Source organism: Drosophila teissieri, chromosome 3L, assembly GCF_016746235.2.
Source record: "Drosophila teissieri strain GT53w chromosome 3L, Prin_Dtei_1.1, whole genome shotgun sequence".
Lineage (NCBI taxonomy): Eukaryota > Metazoa > Arthropoda > Insecta > Diptera > Drosophilidae > Drosophila > Drosophila teissieri.
The window spans coordinates 5,463,265-5,488,058 of record NC_053031.1 but is presented as its reverse complement, the minus strand read 5'-3'; the positions used below and the strand labels follow the sequence as shown (position 1 = coordinate 5,488,058).

Here is a 24,794-nt window from a genome sequence, read left to right as displayed (position 1 = left end):
TTGCATACCAGCAACTTGCTGGAGCTCATAGTTTCCCCCTTAGATGGACTACATAATATATATGTATATGTATATAGCTGGCGTATATATAGGAAAATTGCATGTTTCACTGCAATGAAAACAAATCGCAAAATTACCATAATCAAAGCATAAAAGGGATTTCTGTTTTATTCTCAGCCACCCGCACAGCATCCCCCACATAGCCTGTTGCCAGCTCTGAGTTTCCTTACCAAGACAAAAGAACCGAACCTCTTTGCCTTTTCGGTTACTTTCTTTTTGTTTTTCGAAACTTGTCGACCAAGTTTGCTCGACGAAATATTTTAAAGTAATTGGCCTCGTTTGTTGGCTGCCCTGGATGCGAGCTACGATTGCAAATTGAATTTCGAAATAGATCTATTTGAGTTTGGTAATTGGTGCGGGGCTCCTCCTCGAATTGTTTTTGACAACTTCCAGCTCGCACTTTATTGTGCTCCTTCATCCTCGCGCTGCGAAGATTTGCAGTGTAATTGAGACAATGGGTCGAAAGGAAGTGTGAGACACGCCGTAAAAGAGCGTCAGTCAATGAGCACTTTTTATGCTTTTTCAGGCAGAAGATAAGTATTGTGATCAGCTTCTTTTGCTGCATTTTGTTATTATTATATTGTAATTATTTAAAAGAGAAAAAAAACCTGAATTATAACTTCAAGTTTGACAGCTTTAAGGAGCTTACCAATTAAAAGTTGGCAAATGGGTGTGGCCAAAGCTGATTGGCAATTCGACGTGGGCCAATAGGAAAGCGCCCAATGAAAATAGCTGCAAAGGAGGAGTTAACTTAAATTGGCCAATCGGAGCAGACCAATGGGAGGAGCTAAGTAATTTTTATCAAAAATGTTAATTATATAAACTAGTGCAAGGTTAAGCATTAGCACCAAACTTGCCTGCGTACATTACTTAGATCCCCAAAAATATATTTACATATTGAAATTGTTTTTGATATATAATGTAAAATATTTTATGGACTGTTGTATATTAAAAATGTTGGCAATAAGCAATATCACATTCATTTAATTAGATAAATCATTTACCAATTCTATTTCAAAAGCTCTCAGCAAAGCTTTTGGCTTAAATAGTTCTTGTGATTGGTTTTAGCCTTAGCTAAACGCCAAAGCGGCAAAAATTACAAACATTAGATTAGTAATTTACACAAAGTAGTAATTTGCACAAATAGTGAACATTTCTTCTAAAAGAAAAACAAAGTCCGTGGCTTTTGGTTGTATTGGTTTTTATTAATTTACAATTTGTTTAAAGTTACTAAAGTACAAAAATTTGTTGCTAAAAAATATGTTTCCAATTTTGTTGCTAATTTACAAAAGACCTACGGAAAATAAGAACTTGTACAGCTGGAAGACAACAATCGATTGGACACGCATACATACATAAGTACAGTAGACACTAGAAGACTATGGACGTAGGTTATGTACCAACTAGGAACACACAAGTTATACGAGACGAGACAAGACAAGACACTAACTACTGAATCTAGGACAAATATTGCTTTCCAGTTTTCAAAATGGATGGAGGTGGGTTTTTGGGTACAAATTCGATTGGGTTCTACGGGTTAAAATAGAAGAAGAAGCCTGCTCCTCAGCGCCTACCACGCCCACTTGGGCGAGACCTGGTCAAAGTTCCACTCATCAGGATGCCCCTCATGGCCACCGCCCTCCTCCACGGGACTCATTTCCGACCACTTGAAGGGTCCGCTGCCAATCTTGCGCATGGCAATGGCCCTCATATCATTTCGCACTGATCGCCGTTCCGTGATCAGTTCCATCTCTGCCAGACTATCCGCATCCTCGATGCTCACGCTCAGCCGCTCGTCGCCCATGGAGGCGGCGGGTGGAACAGCACCATCCTTGCTCTCATCCTCGAAGATTCGCGGCTGGATATGCTGAAACTTGAGGAAGACTGGACCCGCAAAGGCGTGGAAATCGCTGCTGCCCAGTCGGGCATTGTAGGAGAACAATTTCAGATCTATGTTGCCATAGGCAATCGACTCCTGGCTGCCCAGCAGATCGCCACGGAATCCATGAGTGCGCAGGTACTTATCCACCGACGCCAGGCTGGTCAGCTCCTCCTCATCGGCCGCCGTGAGCTGTTGATCCTCGCTGTAGTTGACGCCGCTCAGCTCCAGGACATTTTTGAAATACGGCACTCCATTGGCCAGCCAGGACGTGTTGCCCGGCATCAGGAATCCCTGCGTAACATCCTTCTTGGTCATCATACCCGGCAGCTGCTCGGCAATCCAGACCATATCCTTTAGCTGATCGTGACGCTGTTGGATGGCAGTTCTATCCTTTTCGTTCACCATCACCGGCGCATCGTCATGTTTGTCATCGCCTTCGAGGACATTGTACAAGTTATCCTGCACCTTCATTTTATTCAGATCGACGGTGATCCACTGCTTGGCTCCCGTAAATGGATGCCTGGTCATGGCACTGGCCCAAGTCTGACGATTCTGGGATATCCGATTGGCGGCCATTACGCGTGCCACCAAGGGCACCATCTTCTTGGGATCCACCGTCTTCCAAAGCTGCAGATTTTCGTTCTTGATGCCCACTCCTCCGACGATTGCGTGCAGATGACGTCCTTTGATGGTGTAGAAGTCATCGGTGGATCCGAGGATACCAGGATAACCGGTGAAAGTGATATCCACACCGGGCACCGTGTTACTCCTGAGTTTCGGCGAGAAGTGGTAGTGAAACTTGTACCGCTTCTGGATCCTCAACATGGAGGAGTAACTGCCAGCCGTGCTGTGGCCGAAGAGCAACTGAAGCACCTGTGGCGACTTCTTCTCCTGGACGATCTTCGTCAGCATGGTGGCACTGGGCAGAAAGAAGTTCTTGGGCTGCTCGGTGCCGGGTTCGTCGGTATGTTCCGTACTATTTTGCAGCTCATAGTTCTCGTAGTAGATCTTCAGGTCCTGAATATCGGCAGCGGCATTCATCAGCAGGAAATCGGAAAATGGTATCTCCTCCTCCAAGTCGGAACGTGCTCGAGATGCTCCTCGCTTGTAGCCAGTTTCCAGGCCCTCCAGCTGGGTGATGAACAGATGCAGCTGATGCCAGTAGTGATCATTCTCAGCCTTTTCAGTCTGCCGCTTCAAGCGTTGGTAGTTGGTGGTCAAAAGGTCCCTGAGCCAACCGCAGAACTTCTGGGTGCTCTCGTCACGCTCGCAAGACGAGGAAATGGTACTAAATTGGGGGAAAATATATATTAAAATAAAGAAATAATTCAAAATAAATATAGGGCTATCTTACTTGGTCCACTGATTGTGGATGTTCCTCCAGGTCAGCGAACCCTCCAGCATTCCGGCGGCATAGGCCTGCACCCAATCCGGATAAGTTCTTTGCGTCTCCACTTCGATTTGGGCCCAACTAAAGATTGGCAATGGTAAATTAGAATAATCCCATATGTTATGTAAAGTGGTAATACGCACCCATTCTCATAAACCGAATCCTTGTAGCAAATGCGTCCAACACCCGTGGGTATGTTGACCAGATCGTTCTGCTGCTTCCAGTTTTCAATTTGGAAGCCCACCTGTTTGGTCCACAGAGCGGTGGCACAATAGGTGCCATCGTACTCCGGCCTCTCCATGTAGCCAATGAAGAAGGCTCCGATGACCAAGAGACCAGCACCGATCAGGATGTAGGTCCCTATCCGCGTTTTTTGCCACGATGCACCAACGACTTTTAACATTGTGCCGGCCGTCGTGAAGCTGCTACGATGCAAAACAAGGGAAAATCCTCTCAAGAATTGATCCTAGAATCAGTGTTCCACTATTCAGATTCCAAATAGGCAGGACTTATGCCAGATAATTGTGATCGGCACGAGCGGCGTAGGAGTGTCCAAGACGGTGGGCAATCAGGTGGCCAGTGTGCAGGTGGTTCTGTGGATGGATGGTGAAGGTGCTGGAGGAGCAGGAGGTGCTGATCTCGGTGGCCACGCTGTTGAGCGCCTTGGCCGATTGGTTCATGGGTGGTGCGCTGCTTTCAAGCAGAGATTCCAACGGTTTCCAGGTGTTTTTATATTTCTTGCTAACTATTGCGTTTAATTGGCTTCGGTGGTTTGGCGGTGGGTTTATTGAAGCTGGGCTATGTCTTTTGAGGTTCAATTTGTATCCCTGAAAAAAGAGCAAACCAAAATTGATATGTTTGAAAACCACGCAAAACTTGATCATAAAGCAGAGACTATGACGTCTCGAAGGAATATTTATTTATGCCATACTCGTATAACATCCATTCATCGATGTAAATATTTACTAAGAAAACAAATCCAATGATTTGTGCTTGCACTGCGTTTATTACTAAATGCTCATTAAATGTTATAAGCCGTACCGGAATCTTCCAAAGTTCCGCCCTTGAACCATTTTCAATATTTACACACTTTCCCTGATGATCCCATAATCCCAAGTGTTTACCTCGCACTTTCGCTACATTTGCCAGAGGAAATTCCTTTTTTGCAAAGTCCAGAGAGTGGTAAACAAATTTAAGCATTTGTAAAACTTATAAATTATTTTTATTGCTCGAATAGAACTCGAGTGCCCGAATTGGTATATGGCTAAAACAGCAGCTGGGCAAATGGTAAGAGTGTGCGAAGAAAGATAAGCAGGTGTTCTACAGATCTCGTAGAAATATCTACCTAATAAAATAATCGGCATGAGCGTAATGATGGTGAAGCTGCAAACAGCGGAAAATTCAGTTTGGCTGAGGTCTGTCCTTAGTTAATTAATAAACAACATTATGATTACAAAATGCAAATTGCTTTGGCGTCGATAAATATTACAATTTCAAAGCCAATGCCAAGCACATTGAAGATCTTGCTTAATCCATAATGTAAATTGGAAATTCCGATCGGAAATTCCAAATTAAACCTGTACTAGTCTGGCGTAAACAATATGTGTATTTGTGTACATTGGACACGTGGTGAGAACATTCCAAACCGTATCAGTACTATACCATAGTACACTTTTGCTTTCTTTGCAAATTTTTTGAACAATTCTGAATGGTATTAACATCAATCAATCGGCACGCTGATACAATTAAAAATCTATATTGCATGTGTATTCCCAGATTGTTTGCTCTGATTTGTTCCTAAATGTATCGCAAAATGCGCTAGTCTTTTCGATATACGAAAACGCAAATATTTAGATTGATATCTGGCATGGATTTACGAGTGATTTTATGGTATTAACAGGTGTAAAATCGTGTAATAATAATAATAAGTCTTACCTTTTGTTTCCCGGGTCCAGGAAGCAGCAATATCACAAGTCAACCCATTTGAAGAACTGCAATGAAAATAAAAAGGAAATCAATTTGTTGGTCAATTTGATGTTGGATTATCCACGATTAAAAGGCGCCTTTAATCCAAACATTTTCTCAGACATTCGGTCAACGTTTTATTAATTCGCATCATTGTTTATTTATTCAATAGTCGCAAGTCTCGTGATTTGTCTGAATTCTGCCGACATACTCGCATAGTAAGGAGTCTGGAGTGGTTTTGTTTACTTTGGATTTTATTGGACAACGCTGAGCAGGCGCACGCGCTTATTATTGTTGGCTTATTTGTCACAAAATGTTGATCCTGGCAATTACTGGATATGCGATATGACATACGATCGCCAATTTGGCTGGTGGTCTTCGTTGAAGTTCGGAAGGTTCGTAATTGAGTTCTCAGAAAGCCAATTGGGGGCTTCACATCGATCTATCAGTTGATATTTTCATATTCAAATTATCTTTTCCCTAATTATTCATAATACAAAAATATCTTAATAGTCTAGTAATTAATATAACATATGAAGGAGCGTTTTTAAAGTCTAGCACTTATGGCATTGAAAACCAAAAATAATGTATTTCTCAGTAACAATTTCGTAAATTTTCCACTGTAAGTTAGGTCATTTAACTGGAAGGCCAGTTTGATGGCCTGGCAACTGGGTTATTTTTGTACAGCAATTTTAATTACCTGGCAACTGCATATTTTTTTTTGCTTACTTAAAAGCTAATTTGAATAGCGCCTTATATCAGAAAAAGGGTAATTTTCACACGAATCATTCTAAATCACCTGTTTAGAATGCTCTTAATGAAGTAATGCTTTCGGATGTGTGACTAATCCGGGAGCGATAATCAATTATTTAAAGACGCTGTGTAAACAACTGAATTGCAAATTCGAAAAATATCACAAGTACGAACGGAAATTCTTTCATTTCAATTTCACTCATTTCCATTTCAGTTCGTTGTGAAAATAAACAGCAATCAAGATATAAGGCAAAGAGTCAGCCTCAACACATCAATCGATGCCATTCAGTATCAATGAAATAAGTTTATATGTTTAAACATATTAAAGGTAATCCATAACAGAACTTAATTGACTTGCCCTCATGGAAGGCTGCTGCTACCCACAACCAGACTGTCAATTTACCCACGTATATAGTAAATATATATAGACAGATCCAACTGAAAAGTTCGAAGTAAACTTCAACTGACGCATTAGCGCCAGTTCAGGAAAGCTAAATGCAAACTTGGCAACCAAAATAGCACGGGGAGCATAAAACTGGGGAAAGGTTGTGAGAGATCGCACTGACGTCTTTGCGGCTCATTTAACTACTTAACTCGATTAACGCTATTATCATTATCGCTGTGCAAACACAGTTGTTTTGCCTTTCATATCCATATGTATCCATCTAAATCCTCAATGTGCGCTACCGAGCTAAATGCTGGTGGCATTGTTTTCATAGCCCTGACAAAATTATCACATGCATTTATGGTACAATACTGGTAGTTTGTCAGTTGATCAATCAAAACTTAGTCGGTGTAAATAGTTTACACATGCCGCACCGAAAATGGGGCTCAACTTTCGCTGTCGCCAAGGGAGAAATATTGATAAGATTGTCAGCATATTTATTAGTTCAATATTTAGATATGCATGTCTAGCTTTTGGCATATTAAGAACGTAAGTTCAATCAGCGGAGTTCTATGTAGTTTGCTCTGATAAGATAATCCTTAGTCTAGCCTCGATGAAATTTTCCCTACAGCAGAGGAAATTTACTGGGAACCTGTTAATTTCTTTATGAACTAGATCCCTCCCACATAGTATGCTCTAGAAACATTTCCATAATTCCATAATATAAACTGATATTTACTTATTTCTTTGATTAAGAATGATTTTCCATTGGAAACGGAAACTTTTGATGGCTGCCTGGCCATTACTTCTATTGCTCATTCATTTAAAATATATGCGCACTAAGTAAACACTTGAATATAATTCACATTCTTGGTATACATTTTATTCCGTCTGCTCAATTCCACATAAAAATGATAAACTTTCGTAGAATTCCAAACGCCACATGTGGCATTAACTAGAATAGAGTGCTTTTCGATCACTGAACGTGCCACGTGTGTTGTTCAGGAAATAATGCCATTATTAGCGTATTGGATAACCAACTTAATTCACTCCCCTTTTGATTGTGGGAATCACTGAATGAATCCCCGCACGGATCGTCAACGCTGCAAAATCATTTCGGTCGTGTGTGCCATGCTTTCCATGGCTTTCGATTCAGGTAACTGGAAAACTGCTAACTTGGCCGATGCCACGCGCCGCCTTCCAGTTGACAACGCCACCGATTTTGATGAGCCCCATGTCCGAGTCTAAAGTCTGGAGTGAGTGCCGTGTAAACTGATGCCTGGACAACTACAACTAAGTTGATAGTCAGCACAGAGAATGCACCCGTTTTGTAAAGGCAGACAGCGCCGCACTGCAGAAGGCATACACTGAGCACAAATATGCCATAAAATATTGTTACAGAACCAGATTACAATCGCTCACTGAAACAAAGTGATTCTACTTTAATACTGCAATATTCTATTGATTGTATTTTACCAAAAACTACAAGCAAACCCTTTATCTTTTACCATATTTTATGTGATATTTTTGCTCATTCTTTTAAATATTTAATATCAATATATCTTGAATCCTACGCTTTTATCAATTTTTTTCCGCAATGCAGATACATTATCTTTTGTTGGGATTGCACATTTTCGGAATGGAACCCCGTCCAGTGTTTAGACTACTGACAGACAGACAAAACCCCAAGCGCCGCGTCGCGACGTCTGGACTGGCTGATCTGGCGAATCTGGCAAATCTGGGGATCTGATGGATCTGGGGATCAGAACAGGCGGAATCTCTATGGTCCGCACGTGGACGGAACAGGTTATTCAGTTCTGAGAAAGGGGGAATTTATGGGGGATCGTCTGAACGTGAGGAGCGAGTTGTAACGAGCCAAAGGCGTAGTATTCCATTGGAGACCACCGGAATTCACTCATCTCAGCTGATCCGATCCAACACGCTTCAATCGAATGACTATCGAGATGCTAACAACCCATCCAGCTGATTGCAACTGAGTTGTGAATGATACGTTCAGTTCGCTGATTTAATCAGATTAAATATGGCAACAATTGTGTATATATTTGATTAGCTAGGGGCTGGTGCGGGAAATTCTGAATTAGTATATGCTAATAGGCGGCAAATGAAATCGGCGTACAATAGAATATTCATAATCTGCGATCGCGAATAATCAGGCATATTCAAAGCAATTTCATTGTCCCCAAATGATTATCATTTTCACATTGAGTTCCCAGGGGAAGGCGATTTATCGACCTCATGATATAAGTAAAGATAAGAAAGATTCTACTTTACATAAGAACATCACTATAAAACTGTACCATATTGTATTCTTTTTAGGAAAATGTGTTTTTTTAACAGTTTATTCTATATTATTTTCCTCTATTAAGTCGCAATTTTATGTTATTGTTGAATGTCATTGGCATAAACACATTTGTGAGACCTCTTAAAAACTAATCAGTTCACAAATTCTGATGCAACCGAAACCGGTTATTTTAAGGAATCCCACGGTTGATAAGTTCGTTTACCCCGTTTGATAAGGCACTTACCAAAATCTATTTCGCTTATAAATTAACTGCAATTAACTGAAAATGCGATGGGACTGCGACTTAATTTGTATTAAAATTCTTTGTACGAGTATTCCTCGTAAACCGGAAAAATCTGCACCGAATAAGTATCTCGAAGATACAGCGGAATCTCCTTTACGTCAATCTCTTAGTCCGATCGCCCAGTATCTGTTTGGATCGTGCGAATGCCTTGACGTTGCCACCGAAACTGTCGGTGCTTTTTCGACACTCGGCTTTTTGTCTTTCGGCTCTCGGGTTTTTCTAGCCACGCCGACGATGGCGGGAAAATCGTGCGAAATTTTCATACCCGCTAGCTGAAAAGTTCACGGGTATGCGGTAAATTTTCCTATTTGATAATTTGTGAAAATTATCTGTGCATTCTTAATCAAATGAATTATAGTTATACATATACTTTTCACATTTGCCTAAATATTAGCTGTTGGTATTTGCTGTTTTTTAAAATACGGAACATAAATGATAATGCATGGAATTATTGAAAACAAAATTCAAAACTTTCGATTTATGGCAACGCATTAAAAGAATTGGGGCAATTTGAAAACTGGGTATTTTATAGTTGGTACATTATTTACTTTTATTTTCGTGCTAGGTCTTTTAGAATCAGCATTTCTATTGAACTTGGCCGCCATTTTCGAGGAAGGGGTTCGGTTCGCTTGGGCTTTCTTCGGATTCTGCGGATTGACAGGTGCTATATGCTATATAGCTATATAGACAGCTAGGCAGTTATCTCTGCCTAAGAAGTGCAATCGGCGGTCGGAGAAGGTGTGGTTGTGGGTTAATTACGCAAGGTTCTTTGGTCAGATTTATTTATGGCCACTATGTCTGATTTATTTGCGCATTATGCACTTGTCCATGCGAACTGCTAACTGACAGGCAATCGTGTTTCCGCTTGGCTACAGTTTTACAATTGAAATTGACATTTAATTGAGCCGCATTGCAGTGCGCAATTGAAAATGGTTTTCCCATGAAAATTGCGGGACACTCAGCTTCCTCTCTTACGCTTCTGTCTCATCCAAGGCTTTCTAGTGCATTTCACTTTCTTTGCTCAGCCAAATTGATAAGCGTCTCATTTTGGGGTCAATCAAAAAACATTCTTGGGGACTCGTTCTCAATTGAAATGAATTGAAATGGCGACATGTTAGCTCGAGCATAAAACACACATATATTCACATTTCTAGAGCGTAAATCGAATGGCGGGGCGTAACCTTGATTAGTCTTTATCTCATCGGGTTTTAGTAAGCCATTTCATTGACAATTGTCGGTCAATATCAAAGCTCTAAGTGATCTGTGCACCAGCAAAAATGGAGGACTTTCAACAATCTAGATTGCCTGCTTATATGTATATTCCCTATATTCAAACTGCAGACGGATGAATGTCTGCTTTCCTGTTCTTCCTCTTCGATCGTCTGCATTCCGTGGTGAACCTATAGCTAATATACAGTAGACATTCAATAGCTATGACTTATCTAAGTTTAGTCATATTTGAATTAAAAAGTGAATTACCTCACAGTAGTGAGCTTAGTATGTTATATTGACATCAATAATTTTCTAACCATTGTGCTCAGTTAGAGGCATGGAATCTCCACTGTACGTCCAGCCAGTAAGGACAAGAACCTCAAGGATTTTGACCTCATTTGTCTGGGACTGTGGGAACATGAGAATGTGAGCTGGAGATGGGGATGGAGATGGAGATGGCAGGCCGCCTGGCAACTTCTCGGAAAGACCTGCCCCTCTTCTTGAATAGTTTTTATTGCCTTTATTTGTTTGCTCAGGCCGAAGAGACTTCGAAGAACATTCATTGAAATGAGCCGCGCATGCGCAGTGGAACAGCGACAAGAACTTGTTGCTAGGCGGCAAAAATTACCCCTTTTGTTTCCCGGCGATCGTTATTTTATTTTTCTTTTTTGAGGTAACTTGAGAAGTTGTGTCTTGGTGTTTTTTTTATATATTTTTTGCGGAGCTTGTATTCTAGGCCATTGGCTTTTGAGGTTGAACTCTTACTTTTGTTCAAGCGAACAAATTCGTACTTGTTTGCAAGGTTTTCATTTTGTAGAGGTTTACTTTTCAATGAACTTCTCTTAAACTTTGCTTAGTGGCCAAACCGAACTGCTCTGGTGTATAGCTCCAACTAAACCGCCACCGATTTTGATATGTTTGGGGTCCCCACATCTCATATAGTGCAAAAAAAAACGTTATCTACTGGAGATAATGGTGATGTTTTAGCGGAAAAGGCACTAAAACGGTCGGATAATCTACGTATGTAAATACGTCAACGTCAAGTACGATGTATTTTTGGATGCCCTATGTCTTAATGGTTATATGACATGTTTATTTGGCAAACCTACACTTGAAGTTCAGTAAGTATCTCGCGCGGACTTCTGTTTACTGGGTCCTCACCCATGTCAACGGTCTGCCCGACACTCATGTGATCTGCTGTGATTCCGCTACGATTCAGATACAGATATCTGAATTATATGTGGAAGTGGTTATTTAACGGGTGACTCAACTTCAGGGTAAAGTCTGGCCGATAGCCGATAGCGGAGTCATTCACGGAACTTAATCAGTGGTCCCGCCAAGACAACAAGTGCTAAATATAAGCGGCACCACTGGTATTTCCCCTCTGAACTTAGATAAGAGTGTAGGGCGCATAAAAAATGTCGCATAAAAGTTCGCATATTGCTTATAACTCATACATATGAATGGTAATTTTATTGAAAAAGTGGCATTTTCACATAGCTGTCTGAAGTGAAAATACCTACTTTTAAGTTTGAAAAACGCGAAAATTAAAAGAAATATTTTCACAGAAACATAAAATATATTTATACACGTCTATGATGTCTGACCATATCTATTTTTAAAATGAATGATCTATTTTAAAGAATGCCGCATAAACACTTTAAGTTTTTTGATAATAAAATAATAAATATGGAAAAATAGGAAAAATTCCTTTTTTTCCAAATGAGAAAACCCTTGAACCGGTTGGCTTTAGTGGTTGTACAAATGTCACTCAAGGGACAGCCACCCCTATTGCGATTCATCGTTCGATTCCCGATCCCCAGATAATCCTCATATGTCATTCTACCCAACGATGGGAAAAAACGTCCCCAGACAATCGCAATATGTTGACCCTATTTTTTTGTCGGTAAACAGATATTGCGACGCGTTCCTGATTTTTGCGATGGCATTTCGAGGTCAATAATGATACAATGGAACTGTTTTCACTAACAGTTAACGCTTAACACTCGAGTTCAGTACACTTCTACCGATTCGGTTTCGGAATGAGATTGCGATTGAGATTGAGAGCGAGGACAACTCACCGGAAAATTGAAATGGCTCGTGACTCAGGCAAATTCCGCGCCGACAAATGAGAGAAATTCGCAGGGGGGTGTTGAGATGATGATTGCGGGGTCACTTTTCGTTGGATCGCTGCTAAATTCAGCCACTGCGAACACGACTTTAACACGATTTTGCTATATAGTCACACAACGCTCTCGTGTTAATTATCCATGAAGGGCTACATTGAAAAGGCGCAGGGTAAGGTGTGTATAACTTTTCCCGGTTTTCACTCTCTATTCGATTGGTTTTATTCGCGGTTCCTGGGAACCAAACACAACACACTGCTTTTAAGATTCAGAAACTTGTGTCACTTCAGATCATCGAAATGTTTGATATTATTATTGTTGCTATGCGGCAAGTAACTAATTATACAGCGTGGTCGGGTATATGTAATGTGCTGCTTGAGTGTTTTATTGGAGAGTTTGTTAGAACGCGAGAACGTGGCGTTTATACATATATAAATTCGTTGTAATTATTTCAACTGAGCGTCGGGCGAGATACACTTTATTTCTTGCACGCGTTACGTATTTTTAGCGTCGGCAATTGCACATCCAAGTGAAATTGAAAAGATAACAACGAACTAAAAAAAACTCGAGTTCAACACGCAAACACAGATCACAGGGAATTAAAACGATTTTCCTTCCGTTTCGACTATGCGCAGCGGACAGACTGATATTGTGCCTCTGGGGCCGAAGAGTTTTACGATCGCTCGCAATCAGCGGCTTTCCACTCAACTCAACTCAACTCGACTCCCAGAAAGTGCGAGAGCAACCACTCAAGTACACTGGGCTACAAAGAACTCATAAGAATATGTTGAGTAAAGTTTTAAAAAATGTAAAGCACACTAGGCTACGAAGACTCATGTAGTTTGGTTAAAAGTCTTCTTTTCTTAACAGAAATATATTTTAAATAAGACTAAGTACAAACTTATTAACCCTGCAACTGAAAGTCTACATATCATTTATTATTTCTTATTTTACAGAGTGCAGAAATCCTATTAAAAAATGTATATCAAACTAATGGAAATGGAAATTCCAACCGAATTTGGTTCATAAAGAAATATGTATATGTTTATAGAACCAGTTTATTGTAAAGACTACGTTTAAAGTGCATTTAAAAGAATTTGTATACCACCACACTATATTCTTATTTTTAAGCACGTTTTCGTATATATTTACATACATATCTACTACGGCTCATTCTTACATGCATTTTGCATGAACAAAGTTATTTTAAGAAACTTTTGATAAAATCAAAGAAAACATTTCTTGCAAGGAACGTCATTCCCATTGCTTTGTAGCTGGGTGTATGACTTATTTCGTGCCACTCAATTGGCTGCCAGTGAGTGAAAATTATCTCCTTGCTCTCCGTGATTTTTCACTCCGATCTTTTTTTTTCTTTCACCTGGCAACGCAATTCTCTTTCCCACTTGGCAGATTGGTTTCGCGTGAATATATGTAAATTGAACAGTTATTTCGTGACGTCTTACGGTGATACCGATACCGCCTGTCGGATTTCGAGTGGAGCTCCGCCCCCCAAATCGCAACTAACTGCAGCAAAATGGGCAAACAAAACGTGCTGCGATAAGAGCGAACTGATATGGCGGAAATGCTTTCAGCTACATACATATGTTATATTCATTTGGGTACCCTAAAATCAAATAAGTGACAGGCGTAGAAATTCGCACAAAGCCGTGGATAAATAGTGGATAAAAGTACAGTTTGGTTTCCTTATCGCCGGCATACCTGAGCAAACAATCGCATCCTCTGCAGGTGGGATGAGTAATCCGGTATCGAAATAACACCTGAACGGAAGGCATTTAAGCGAATCAAACGAACGACATTAAATTAAGAAGACAGGACTATTAAATTATGACATTATTATTTATCGTTCGACTTAAAGCTTTCACATTCTTGGGCTTATTTTAATTTTTAATCATCAGCCCAGATTTTAAAATTCCTTAAGATCGAATTATTCACTTTGGTTAAGAACCTTTTTAGGGTTTGTGTTCTGTTTGAGTTTTGTCATTCGAATGGCATCTGGTTCCATAGTGTAGCGGTTATCACGTCTGCTTTACACGCAGAAGGTCTCCGGTTCGATCCCGGATGGAACCAGCAGGAGAGTAACTTTTTTTATTTTTATTATTTTTTTTTATTTTATTTAGAACTTTTTTGTGGCAAACAGAATTAATAAATATAATATACAAAGAAAAACGGTAACATATTTTTAATTAGGAAACTCTTTGATTTTACTATTTTGAGTGAATAAAAAAATGTTGTTTAATTATCCTTTATGTTATCTGGTACAAATATTATATTAATAAAAATTACAATTACCCATTGAAAAAAATTATTTTCCGTCAACGTGGTTCCATCCGGGATCGAACCGGAGACCTTCTGCGTGTAAAGCAGACGTGATAACCGCTACACTATGGAACCAGTTATGCGTAGGCCGGCCAAATTTCAGTTTCCTCCTGCAAACGCTGAAAATCCATAGCATGCTTTTAAGCTGCAGAAAAATATTTGTAGTTTTTTCTAGTTAATAATGCTTGCTTGCATTTTTCTTAATTTGTTCATATTAAACAAATATAAACTAGTTATATGTGAGTATAATATTTTTATTTAAAAGCCAAGGGCACATCAATAGTATCATATTTGTGCCTATTCGGGTAAAATCTTGTTACTACTTAGTTGTAAATATTATAAAATAAGTATAAGTTAGAAATTAAAATTACAAACACAGTTGTAAATATACATATATTGCACCGTTGTTCAACCTAAAAAGTATGTCCTAAGCAATAAATCAACAAAAACTAAGGTCTAACACAAAGGAAATTCGCTGAGCAAATGAATCTGAGGCTGTAGAAAATCAGGATTAGCAGGAGCAGAAACCAAAACTGGACGCGCAGACCGCTGAGGACGTGCAGCTGGACTAGCAGTCGTTTGTCCTTCCAAAACTCCCTTCAATACCGCCTGGCAGTTGTGGGTCTGGGCACACCCGAGGTTCGCGGCCTGGCGGATTTCGAGCGCATTGGATTGGACACCCCATCGGTGTTGTAGCTGAGATAAACGTGTGAGAGATCCAGGAAATCTGGTTCCTTGCCACTCATCTTGTGGGCCGAGATGTGCTTCCTCATGTTGTTACCCGTATAGGCCACGCATTTCAGCTGCCATTCGCCGATGTCCTCGTTCCAGTGCGTATATTGATTAATCATCGATTGGTACTCCTTGGGCACGTAGGAATTCAATACCAGCTCGCAAAGGGCCAGTTCCCTGGATAGGCTTCGGATATTCTCGTAGATGCCCTCCTTTTCGCGCTGGTGTTCCTGCTGCTGATCTGCCAGCTCCGACTTCACGCCCATTAGCATCTGCATTACTCGGTGTATCTTCTTGGTAATGCCAGTGCTGGCATCTTGCAGCGTGGAATAACGCTCCTCAATGTCTATCCTTTCGGTGGCCTTTTGCTGTAGTGTTTGCTTGAGCGCCTCCTCGGATTTCTCATGTTGTTCCAGCTCCGCTATGGATTGCTCCAGCAGCAGCTCTTGCGTCTGGGCTTTCTCCAGAAGATTCTCCCCGCCAACGAGAATTTTGCCTTCCAGCGAGACTAGTTTATTGCGAAGTGTTTCCTGCTCCGTCTTCGCATGCTCGATTTCCTTCTGATGCTCGTTTTTGCGCTTGGCCAGTTCCTCTTTTTCGGCATCGGTTTTCTCGCGCTTCTTCTTTGGCTTTTTCTCCACAGCCTGGACCGTTGATGATTCCATTTCGATCTCCAGCGGAGCCTCCAGTTCGTCGTCTGCTGTATCCTCCTCCTCCTCGGAGCTCGGTGGCTCCTCCTCCAAGCTGTCGCCCTCCTCCAATTGCTTTCGCAGTCGGGCAATCTCCTCCTGAAAGTGGCGAAGCAAAGCATCTTTGGGTTCCTCGTTGATGTGCATGCGATTCTGGATATTCTTAGCACGACTAGCATAGCGCAGGGTGGAAATAGTCTCCATATAGTTGCTATCCGCTGGACTAATGGTGGCACACATCACGGTCTTGGAGTTTCCACCCAGAGAGTCCTGCAGAAGTCGAGTTAGCTTGGAGTTCCTATACGGTATGTGTGTGCTCTTTCCATCCACCAAAGCACTGATCACATTTCCCAGCACCGAAAGCGAAAGATTGATCTTGGTGGCCTCCTTAAGTCTCTGTCCACTGGCCTGGGTCTTCGACTGCCTTTCGGAGCCGGCAAGATCCACCAGCTGTAGCTTACCCATTCTCACGTGCTGCACATCACCTTCACCCAGCTCACTTCTCTCCACAGTAATGGAGAAAATGGCATGGGAACGGGAGCTCTCCTGGTTCATTTTGGTGGCACCCACGGCACGATTTTTGTTACCCAATCGCATTATGTTCTCCAGATCATCGGCGTTGTGCACCACATAGCCACTGAGATCCTTAACAAAGACACCGATGTCTGGTCGCTCCTTGACCTCCAGACTCTTGCCCACATCCTTGCCCAGCAGGTCACGCACCTCTTCGTTATAGATCTCCATGTAGCTGACGCGCACCAGGAACTTCTGGTTCTCCTTGGCCTTTGCAATGTGCCCAAAGATGTGCGCAAATGCATTCGGAATGATGCCCTTTGTTTGCGGCGAATCCGGGTTCCCAGACATGGTGTACGTCTTGCCGGTGCCCGTTTGTCCGTACGCCAGGATGGTGCCATTATAGCCCTCCAGTACCTTGTCCACAATCGGACGGGCGGTGTCCACATAGAGATCCATTTGATTGGATCCCCCATCGAATACGTTGTCGAAGTAGTACGTCTTCGGCGGCTCATTGGCGGTGGCATTCGGTTTCATCACCGTAATGGCCCGGTTGATCTTATCCACCGAAATCGCACTTAGCGCTCCCATGGACAACTCATTTTTATCCATGGGTCGGGTTCGTACCACAACACGCACATTTTCGATTTCGTCATCGAGTTGGGCCGTTGTGCCCGCATTTGGTTCCTCCTGCGGCATGGCGATCTGCGTCCTGGGATCCTCGGTGTTATTCCTTGTCTGGTGAGAGCTATTAACCACTTTTTGCGCTGACCGCACTTAGTGGAAATCAATAAATGGGGGTTTTTCTCGCATTTGTTTATGCGTTGCTAGGTTTTTTTTGTTTGGCGAATGATTAACGGGTGGTCAGCTGTTATCGATAAGTGGGGGTGTGCGAAAAACTGGCGAGTGGGATGCCAGACCAGCGGAAAAAGGTATTCATCGGTATCAAGGTATTCATAATCATATATAAAAAATAAATAAAACTAAAATTATATTATAAATCCTTAATAGGGTAAGCAGTTGAAGGATATTTTGTTCACTGCTATATCTAAATTATTTTGTTTTTTTTTTAAATGTTTTTAAAGGCTTATGCAAGTATTTTTGAACTTTTTACAACTGTCCATAAACTTAAATATTATCAACTGAAATTTATAGATTATGTAGTAATAGCTCATTGGGATATGTAAAACTACATAACATCTCCCTAAATTCTATTAAGGCTTATAAGAGATTGCACAGCTGTGTTGTCGTTTCCTTTTGATATCATCAAGTGGTTTCCAAAACATCTAAAACTCCAACTTAATGTCAACAAAAATTCCAATTGGATTGTAATGTGTTTTGAATCAACAAGTAGGAAAATATTGAGTTCGAAGTGAATAAAAAGAAAGCTATAGAAATAAGTTGACAAAGATTAAAAGCACTAAGCAATACAAAATAAAATATTTAATTAATTAAAAAAAGGATATAACTAAAATTAAATCTATTATTGCTGGCTTAAAAAAACGATTGATATAAAGAAAATCATAATTAAAATTAATAATTTAAATTAAAATGAAAAATACTAAAACTATCGCCCCCGCCGATTCGCTGGCAAACGAGCGAGTTGCCCACCACCTCCGCGAGAGAGCAACGAAGAAGAGGAAGACGTTGTGGCAGTGGAACTGAAAGATTGATTCGATTGGCGATTGGCTGCCCGCAGAGTTTCCTTTACCGACCAGACGACGCAGAAATTAAAACTCCGGCCACCATGGCAGCGACATTGCGAAGATTCCATGGCTTGAGATTGCTGAAATCCGCGCCAGCACTCAGCCTGCAGCAGGTAAAGATCGGGAAACGGCGGCTGCTACTTTTCCACAGCCACCGCAGCACCTTGTGAAGGAGTCGTGTCAGATGGAGAAAAACATGAATTAGCACCAATCCCGGGCATAAAATGCAAGGACCAATGCTGCACACTGAGTGGCATAGTGAGTGGTATCCGTTGTTCCAATGGGATTTAACGAACTCGGATACGAACCGAACAACCCAATTATGTAACTCCGTGCAAAAATTCGTACTCTCCTTGGGCGAACGTCAGTACTAAATGGCATCTTCTTTGCTTGCAGGCGAAGAACCTCTCCTCCGCCGGCAGCTGGGCCAGTGGCAACAAGAAGGTAAGTCTGCGAGTCAGGAATCCCACAAATTCCCCCACTTCGCATTTCATAATACCCGACCGGACCTAACCTCAAAACGCGTTTGCTTCTCGGTGACTGTGTGCGGGTGTGCGTGCGTGTGCGTCTGTGTGCACGACGAACAGCTGATCGGAGCCTTGGGAGCGATCACCGGCGGAGTGGGTGCCCTCATCTACGCCCTGGAGCAGTCCGTGCAGGCCTCCGGCGGCGAGGTGCACTCCCCCGCGCAACCCTGGAGCCACAGGGGCCTCTTCGACGCCTTGGACCACCAGAGGTAATCAATGGTGCGGGCTTTTTCCCGGCTAAACGGAGCCATGGTCGGGAACTGGGCATTCCTATCTATCAGGGAGAAACCTAAATGTATTTGAATTTAATTGGGATAAATATCGTCCAGTGTGTAGCAAGATTCAAGATATTCAAAAAGTTCTTCATTGATTAGTGAGCTGTGATAGATTTTGTTTCAAGTATCTTAATGTATCTCAAACTTACCTATAAAAATATAGTAATCAATTTTGAAAACATAGGCAATTCCTCAACAAATCTCTTGTAATCTTAAATATCTGATAGCACCTATAGATTAATAGCCATATATGTATGATACAGACTGTGATTGTAAAGGCTAATCAGAACAGCAATTAGCAGAACATAGAAGAGTTACGGATTGTTAGATTGTTACTTGTTCCTAAAAAGTGCTGAATAGTATCTGCATTGCTGAAAATATTAATGTACAAGATGGTTTTAAACCCCTGCCTCTGTTAACCAGTCACTAACATGCTTTCAATTCTCACTTTTAGCGTTCGTCGCGGCTACGAGGTGTACAAGCAGGTGTGCTCCGCTTGCCACTCGATGCAATACATTGCCTACCGCAATCTGGTTGGTGTCACCCACACCGAAGCCGAGGCCAAGGCTGAGGCTGAGCAGATCACGGTAGGGTTGCGAAAGGATTTATAGATCTACATGGTTTCTAATTGACTTGCATGTGCCCTTAACAGGTCAAGGACGGTCCCGATGACACCGGCAACTACTACACTCGCCCAGGCAAGCTGTCCGACTACTTCCCGTCGCCTTACCCCAACGAGGAGGCGGCCCGTGCTGCCAACAACGGTGCTTATCCTCCGGATCTGAGCTACATCGTGTCGGCCCGCAAGGGCGGAGAGGATTACATCTTCTCGCTGCTCACCGGCTACCACGATGCTCCTGCCGGAGTGGTCCTGCGCGAGGGCCAGTACTTCAACCCGTACTTCCCGGGTGGTGCCATTTCCATGGCCCAGGTGTTGTACAACGAGGTGGGTGGCTGATGAATTACTGAATCCATTGGTTTTGTATGCTACTATCGATTTTAAAGTCCTCGATATTGTGGTTACTCAAGAAATGCAGTTAATAATCTCCGGACTAATGATTTCAAATCGATATAACATAATAAGACTGAACTTTAAGATACGACAGCAATATTTAATGATTATGCCTATTTCAGGTCATTGAGTACGAGGACGGCACACCGCCGACGCAGAGCCAGCTGGCCAAGGACGTGGCCACTTTCCTGAAGTGGACCTCCGAGCCGGAGCACGATGACCGCAAGCAGCTGCTGATCAAGGTGATCGGCATCCTCAGCTTCCTGACCGTCGTCTCGTATTACATTAAGCGACACAAGTGGTCATCGCTCAAGTCGCGGAAGATCGTGTTCGTGCCCAAGGAGAAGTAGGATGTTTGAATTTGATTTTGATGGTGTGAAGAAATGCAGTGTTATCGCGGCTTTACCGACTAATAAAGATAAATCAATTTTAAGCAAAACCAAACACACAAGTAAACAGCATCCGCAAACCACCAACCAAGTCAATGTTCTCTCTCCGCTGAAACATAAACACAAAAACTATTCAATTTGCGAGAGCCAACAAAACGATCCAAATAAAACTAGCTAAATCTAAAACATCCTTGGTATCCGTAACCCAGTACCAAACGAAGATCAGATCGGAAGAATCAATGAGAGAGGGGGATTAAGGCTACAGAGACTACCAGAGCCTAGCGAAATAATTGATGGATAATGTAGCATTGATTGTGTATAGAATCGATAAATCAATTATGTATTTAAAACAATAAACAATTGACAAATAAACGGAAATGATTGTTGGGAAATCATTTCTAGGCTGCGGTGGAAAACATTTTATCGGATATAGTTGGGAAAATGCAACAGAAAGTTTAGTATTTCAAAACAGTACGAACAGGAAGTGAAAACTTAAATTTCTCCTTGATTTCGTTTACCCTTGCCAAAGTAATGTTTATGTCTTTAAAGAAATCCCATTTAGAAACAGATGTGCAATATCCGTCCTCAGTTATGAGGAACTTTTAATCTCTGCTCCCCATAAGTGATGACTGATACTCGGCACTTTCACACGTTTTATTGGATTAATTGTTTTATTTAGAAGCTTAAATTAAAGTATTATTTTATTCATCGTTCATCGTTCTGTCCGCTCGATTTCCTCATCGGCTTAGTGTGTGTGTGTTTCTATATATATATATCTATAATTTCCACAATTCAATGATTATAAATCGCGTCCCTCGTCCCAAGCGATTCGGGAGGAAGATATTGAAAGAATATAAAATCAACTAAAAATCGCTTCTTCATTTGGAAAAAAAAAAACGTTCGTACTGTCGGCCGTCTACAAAAATTCTGTTCGACATGTTGGTTTTTATTTAAATTAATATATATTTTGCTTTATGTATATAATTAATAAAGTTTTAGTTTACGCAAAAAACAATAATTACGCTCGGCTCTCATGCTGTGATCTTAATTTATCTTTATCATTGTTATGCATTACTTTTCTGTTCGATTAGTTTACGAATTTGTTGCTTGTTGTTTGAAGGGTTGAAATAATATTCTGAGTTTTCGAATCTCTCAGGCATTTTTACTTGTTTCGCTCGCTGCTGTTTTATTTCTTATTCAAGAAGTTTCCTTATTTTTTTTTTTAGTTTTTGTTTTGTTGGGACTGAAGTAGAAGTAAAGTAACCAAACACGATGACATAGTTCATGACGGAAGGGACGACGATGACCGTTTTCATAGTGACGCTCCTATCGCATTTTTCGCCGCTGTTCCCTTTACTTATAGTATATAGCTTGCATTTGGTTGTTGTTCTTGCCACAATAACCGCACTCGATCTTTATTACGTTCATTAATAATCATTCGCTGCCGGCGAAAGCAACTCGGAGGAGCAGCCACCACAGACAATCTCTTCATTCCACTAATGTGGCGACCTTGGTCTTGGACTTTTGGACTGATGGGGTTTTCCTGCTTTTACTGTTTGGTGTGGATGCTGCTCCCGCTCAAGTTGCAGTCGTTGCTGGTGCAGCTGCTGCTGGTGTTGCTAACGGATGTTGTCGACTAAAAACAGCTTCCTTCTGGCGGCTGTGCCAGCTTCAGGTTCTCTTTCATGGTCATAATCCTACGGATTTCCTGCAGCATCGTTTTTATATTGTACTCGCGACTCCACCTGGCCAACATCTGAACTGATCTATGATCAACCTGTTGGGATTTCGAATAAATCATTAGCATTCGTTGTTTATACCACATCCGATTGCATGCACTTACCACGCCATTGTTCTGATTAATGCAGTTTATGTTTACTTTAGTTATAAACCTGAGTGTTGGTGGCTCATCCGGGTAGCGTTCGCCGCACTCGATCTTTAGTGAATACATTCGATTCTCGAATGGTGTCTGTAAGCACAAGCATTTGCCATTAACATTAAATGAGTCTTGACTGATTATACGCTAAATACTCGGAGCATTTATAATCAAAGTGTCGATGAGTCAGTCGCCCATTCCCTTCAGTCTGCCACTTCTCCACTTTAGTTGCCACTGCAACTAAACCTAGTTGGGACTCTGCTCCAAGACCCTGCCACCCAAACTCCTCAATGATTCATGCGGCGGCGCGCGCAACACTTCTAGACTATACAAAAATTAAATGCAAATTTAGTTTTCCGTAGCCCTCCTGGTTAGTAATTCAAGGCTAAAGCAGTTTTCCTCAGGAAATGCCAAGTGGAATATTTTCTTTTGAATAAAATAAGAATTAATTGACACGTAATCGAGAGTCCTTATACCTATACTTTGTAGCAATAGTTCTAGATTGTAGCTTGAAGTTTCCACATAAGATTAAATCCCAGCAGAGTTACATTTTAAATTCCTTCATATCATTATCCAAGTAAACTAACTAAACATTGATTTTTCTATTAGATCATAAGAAGCTAAATATTTAGTAAAGGCAATGACTTCTGAAGAATGAGTTGCTCTCACAATGAGTTGCATCAGCGGTGCTAATGACATGCAAATATTAGCAAATTCCTTCGCACTGAAGAGATACGAAGCTTTCAAAGATACAATTTGCCATCCAAACTGAATCTCCTACTCATTGGCCTGCGCCATCTAAGCGATAAAACGTCAATAATCCAACAGAACAGTCTGATAAACCGGGCTTATCTGGTGACGTCGTGAGGAAAGTTCAATCGAAATGGAAACTTACTCTAGGCGGACCGATGATCATGCCGATCCAGTAGGTAAGCGTCATGTCGTCGTCGTTCTCCAATCCCCACGATATGGTGCCATCGCCCACGCCCTTCTGGCCCTGATCCAGCTCCTCCAGTAAGCGGAAATTTCGTGGCACCACTGCAATGTGAAACGGCAAAGAGGTGAGAACTCGATGACATAATGCATTTTCACTGAAAAACTTAAATCGTTAATTACTGTCAAGTTAACTGGCGGCTTGTTTCCAATTTTCTTGTTTGCAGGTCAGAAAAGTGAATAAACTTTCCAAATGATTGTAATTATTTAATAATGGAGTCTATCAGATAAGATAAATATATAATTATAAAAAAAAATATATATTAAAGATGCACTTTAGTTATTTAAAACATCGTATAGTATCTAAAATCTATACAACATTTAAAAGGTAATATCCAAAAATCCATTTTGGAAACAGTTCCATTAATTTTCTAATTGGATTTACGTTATCTTGGAATCCGCTAAGAATACAGCACATACGGTGCTTTTTCGGGGACATTTTCTCTCAGTGTGGGGTCATATGGGTACGTGTTGTTGTTGGTTCGCGTGTTGTTTTTGTTTGCGGCCGTGTGACTTTGTACGCATTTTCGTGCAGAGAACACAAGTAAAAAAAAAAGTGCGAAGAGCAGATATTAGGAGCAATAGGCGCGGGGGAAGGGTGTGTCGGCGGGGGCGAAAGCATAATTTCTGCATTTGCAAAAACAATCCAAGCAAATGTAAATGGCAGCTAATTTAATTAGAAAAGGAAGGCAGCTTGCAAGAACGCACGCAAAACGCAAGTGTGCGAAAAAAATAAAGAAAAAACTTAAAAGTATGATGGCAAGAAGAAGAGCGTGCGCGAGCGAGAGAGCCAGATAGTGAGGGCTGGAGCGGGGGTGATATTTCGGAAAATGTCAAGTCACGAAGCCAAATTGCAACGGAGTTTTTCCAACGCCAAAAGCGACCAAGGAAAATTGCAGAAGCAGCGTGGTCCGCTGGCGAAAATATATTTCCATTCGCCCATTTCGCTTTTATCGGCTTTCGTCTTTCGCCCTTGCTTTCGTCTTCTTTTTGCCCGTTTTGCACACACACACACATTGCGGTCCGCTTTCCAGGCTCGTTGCGGCGGAAAAATTGCCGCCGGTCAGCGGGAAATGCGGAAAACGGATGGCCAACACATCCGGGCAGGCGGGGATCGCATTTTTAAGCTGCCAAATCGCTAATTTATCAATTTTATTTCTTACCAACGCCGGTACTTGATGTATTCGCCATTGTGGTTAACGCTAAATGCTAAAATACCGAAACAGTGTGCTAACGCGTTATAAGTGTGATGTGACCAGTGCAGTTTTAGCTGTTGTTTTGCGTACTTACCAACTCTGATTTAAATCCCCTAACAGTGGTTACTGAAACGCCCTCTATAACAGTACTGTTAATGCAATTATTGGTA

General features: G+C 41.4%; 5 protein-coding genes and 2 non-coding genes across 10 annotated transcripts; 2 read left to right on the top strand and 5 right to left on the bottom strand.

The window, feature by feature from the left end:
- Positions 1-1,256: 1,256 nt before the first annotated feature.
- Positions 1,257-3,735, bottom strand: LOC122616469 (putative phospholipase B-like lamina ancestor). Its single transcript, XM_043791928.1, has 3 exons — positions 3,476-3,735; positions 3,297-3,413; positions 1,257-3,230 (listed from the first exon to the last, which is right to left on the bottom strand). Exons 1-3 carry the CDS (start codon positions 3,733-3,735, stop codon positions 1,631-1,633), a joined length of 1,977 nt encoding a protein of 658 aa, XP_043647863.1. The 3' UTR covers positions 1,257-1,630.
- Positions 3,736-3,841: 106 nt separating this feature from the next.
- LOC122616470 lies at positions 3,842-13,013 on the bottom strand. 4 transcript variants are annotated; one of them, XM_043791929.1, is made up of 3 exons: positions 12,335-13,013; positions 5,268-5,323; positions 3,842-4,159 (listed from the first exon to the last, which is right to left on the bottom strand). In XM_043791929.1, exon 3 carries the CDS (start codon positions 4,010-4,012, stop codon positions 3,842-3,844), a length of 171 nt encoding a protein of 56 aa, XP_043647864.1. In that variant the 5' UTR covers positions 4,013-4,159; positions 5,268-5,323; positions 12,335-13,013. The 4 variants fall into 4 exon arrangements, with proteins under 4 accessions (XP_043647864.1, XP_043647866.1, XP_043647867.1 ...); XM_043791931.1 differs by lacking the exon at positions 12,335-13,013 and adding an exon at positions 11,019-11,101; XM_043791932.1 differs by lacking the exon at positions 12,335-13,013 and adding an exon at positions 11,045-11,062.
- Positions 13,014-14,394: 1,381 nt separating this feature from the next.
- Positions 14,395-14,467, top strand: Trnav-uac. The gene has a single exon. It is a non-coding gene; the product is annotated as a tRNA-Val (tRNA).
- Positions 14,468-14,718: 251 nt separating this feature from the next.
- Positions 14,719-14,791, bottom strand: Trnav-uac. The gene has a single exon. It is a non-coding gene; the product is annotated as a tRNA-Val (tRNA).
- Positions 14,792-15,016: 225 nt separating this feature from the next.
- LOC122616538 (kinesin-like protein KIF3A) lies at positions 15,017-17,517 on the bottom strand. The gene has a single exon (XM_043792023.1). It carries the CDS (start codon positions 17,347-17,349, stop codon positions 15,316-15,318), a length of 2,034 nt encoding a protein of 677 aa, XP_043647958.1. The 5' UTR covers positions 17,350-17,517; the 3' UTR covers positions 15,017-15,315.
- A 774-nt stretch (positions 17,518-18,291) lies between these two features.
- LOC122617231 (cytochrome c1, heme protein, mitochondrial) lies at positions 18,292-20,931 on the top strand. The gene is made up of 6 exons (XM_043792987.1): positions 18,292-18,469; positions 18,753-18,800; positions 18,944-19,092; positions 19,613-19,745; positions 19,811-20,104; positions 20,293-20,931. The coding sequence occupies exons 1-6, from the start codon at positions 18,398-18,400 to the stop codon at positions 20,518-20,520; spliced, it is 924 nt and encodes a 307-aa protein (XP_043648922.1). The 5' UTR covers positions 18,292-18,397; the 3' UTR covers positions 20,521-20,931.
- Positions 20,932-21,484: 553 nt separating this feature from the next.
- LOC122617232 (ubiquitin-conjugating enzyme E2 variant 1) lies at positions 21,485-24,717 on the bottom strand. The gene is made up of 4 exons (XM_043792988.1): positions 24,592-24,717; positions 23,331-23,473; positions 22,403-22,528; positions 21,485-22,336 (listed from the first exon to the last, which is right to left on the bottom strand). The coding sequence occupies exons 1-4, from the start codon at positions 24,617-24,619 to the stop codon at positions 22,196-22,198; spliced, it is 438 nt and encodes a 145-aa protein (XP_043648923.1). The 5' UTR covers positions 24,620-24,717; the 3' UTR covers positions 21,485-22,195.
- Positions 24,718-24,794: the final 77 nt, after the last annotated feature.

What these genes read in the sequence shown, in the direction of transcription:
- LOC122616469 (XM_043791928.1), bottom strand. Translation starts at nt 3,735, where the DNA reads ATGTTAAAAGTCGTTGGTGCATCGTGGCAAAAAACGCGGATAGGGACC. An exon ending in GATTCGGTTTATGAGAATGG is followed by an intron (nt 3,414 to 3,475) that starts GTGCGTATTACC and finishes GCCAATCTTTAG; the next exon opens with TTGGGCCCAAATCGAAGTGG. An exon ending in ATCCACAATCAGTGGACCAA is followed by an intron (nt 3,231 to 3,296) that starts GTAAGATAGCCC and finishes CCCCCAATTTAG; the next exon opens with TACCATTTCCTCGTCTTGCG.
- LOC122616470 (XM_043791929.1), bottom strand. Translation starts at nt 4,012, where the DNA reads ATGAACCAATCGGCCAAGGCGCTCAACAGCGTGGCCACCGAGATCAGC.
- LOC122616538 (XM_043792023.1), bottom strand. Translation starts at nt 17,349, where the DNA reads ATGCCGCAGGAGGAACCAAATGCGGGCACAACGGCCCAACTCGATGAC.
- LOC122617231 (XM_043792987.1), top strand. Translation starts at nt 18,398, where the DNA reads ATGGCAGCGACATTGCGAAGATTCCATGGCTTGAGATTGCTGAAATCC. An exon ending in CTGAGGCTGAGCAGATCACG is followed by an intron (nt 19,746 to 19,810) that starts GTAGGGTTGCGA and finishes TGCCCTTAACAG; the next exon opens with GTCAAGGACGGTCCCGATGA. An exon ending in CCCAGGTGTTGTACAACGAG is followed by an intron (nt 20,105 to 20,292) that starts GTGGGTGGCTGA and finishes TGCCTATTTCAG; the next exon opens with GTCATTGAGTACGAGGACGG.
- LOC122617232 (XM_043792988.1), bottom strand. Translation starts at nt 24,619, where the DNA reads ATGGCGAATACATCAAGTACCGGCGTTG. An exon ending in TGATCATCGGTCCGCCTAGA is followed by an intron (nt 22,529 to 23,330) that starts GTAAGTTTCCAT and finishes TTGTGCTTACAG; the next exon opens with ACACCATTCGAGAATCGAAT. An exon ending in TTAATCAGAACAATGGCGTG is followed by an intron (nt 22,337 to 22,402) that starts GTAAGTGCATGC and finishes AAATCCCAACAG; the next exon opens with GTTGATCATAGATCAGTTCA.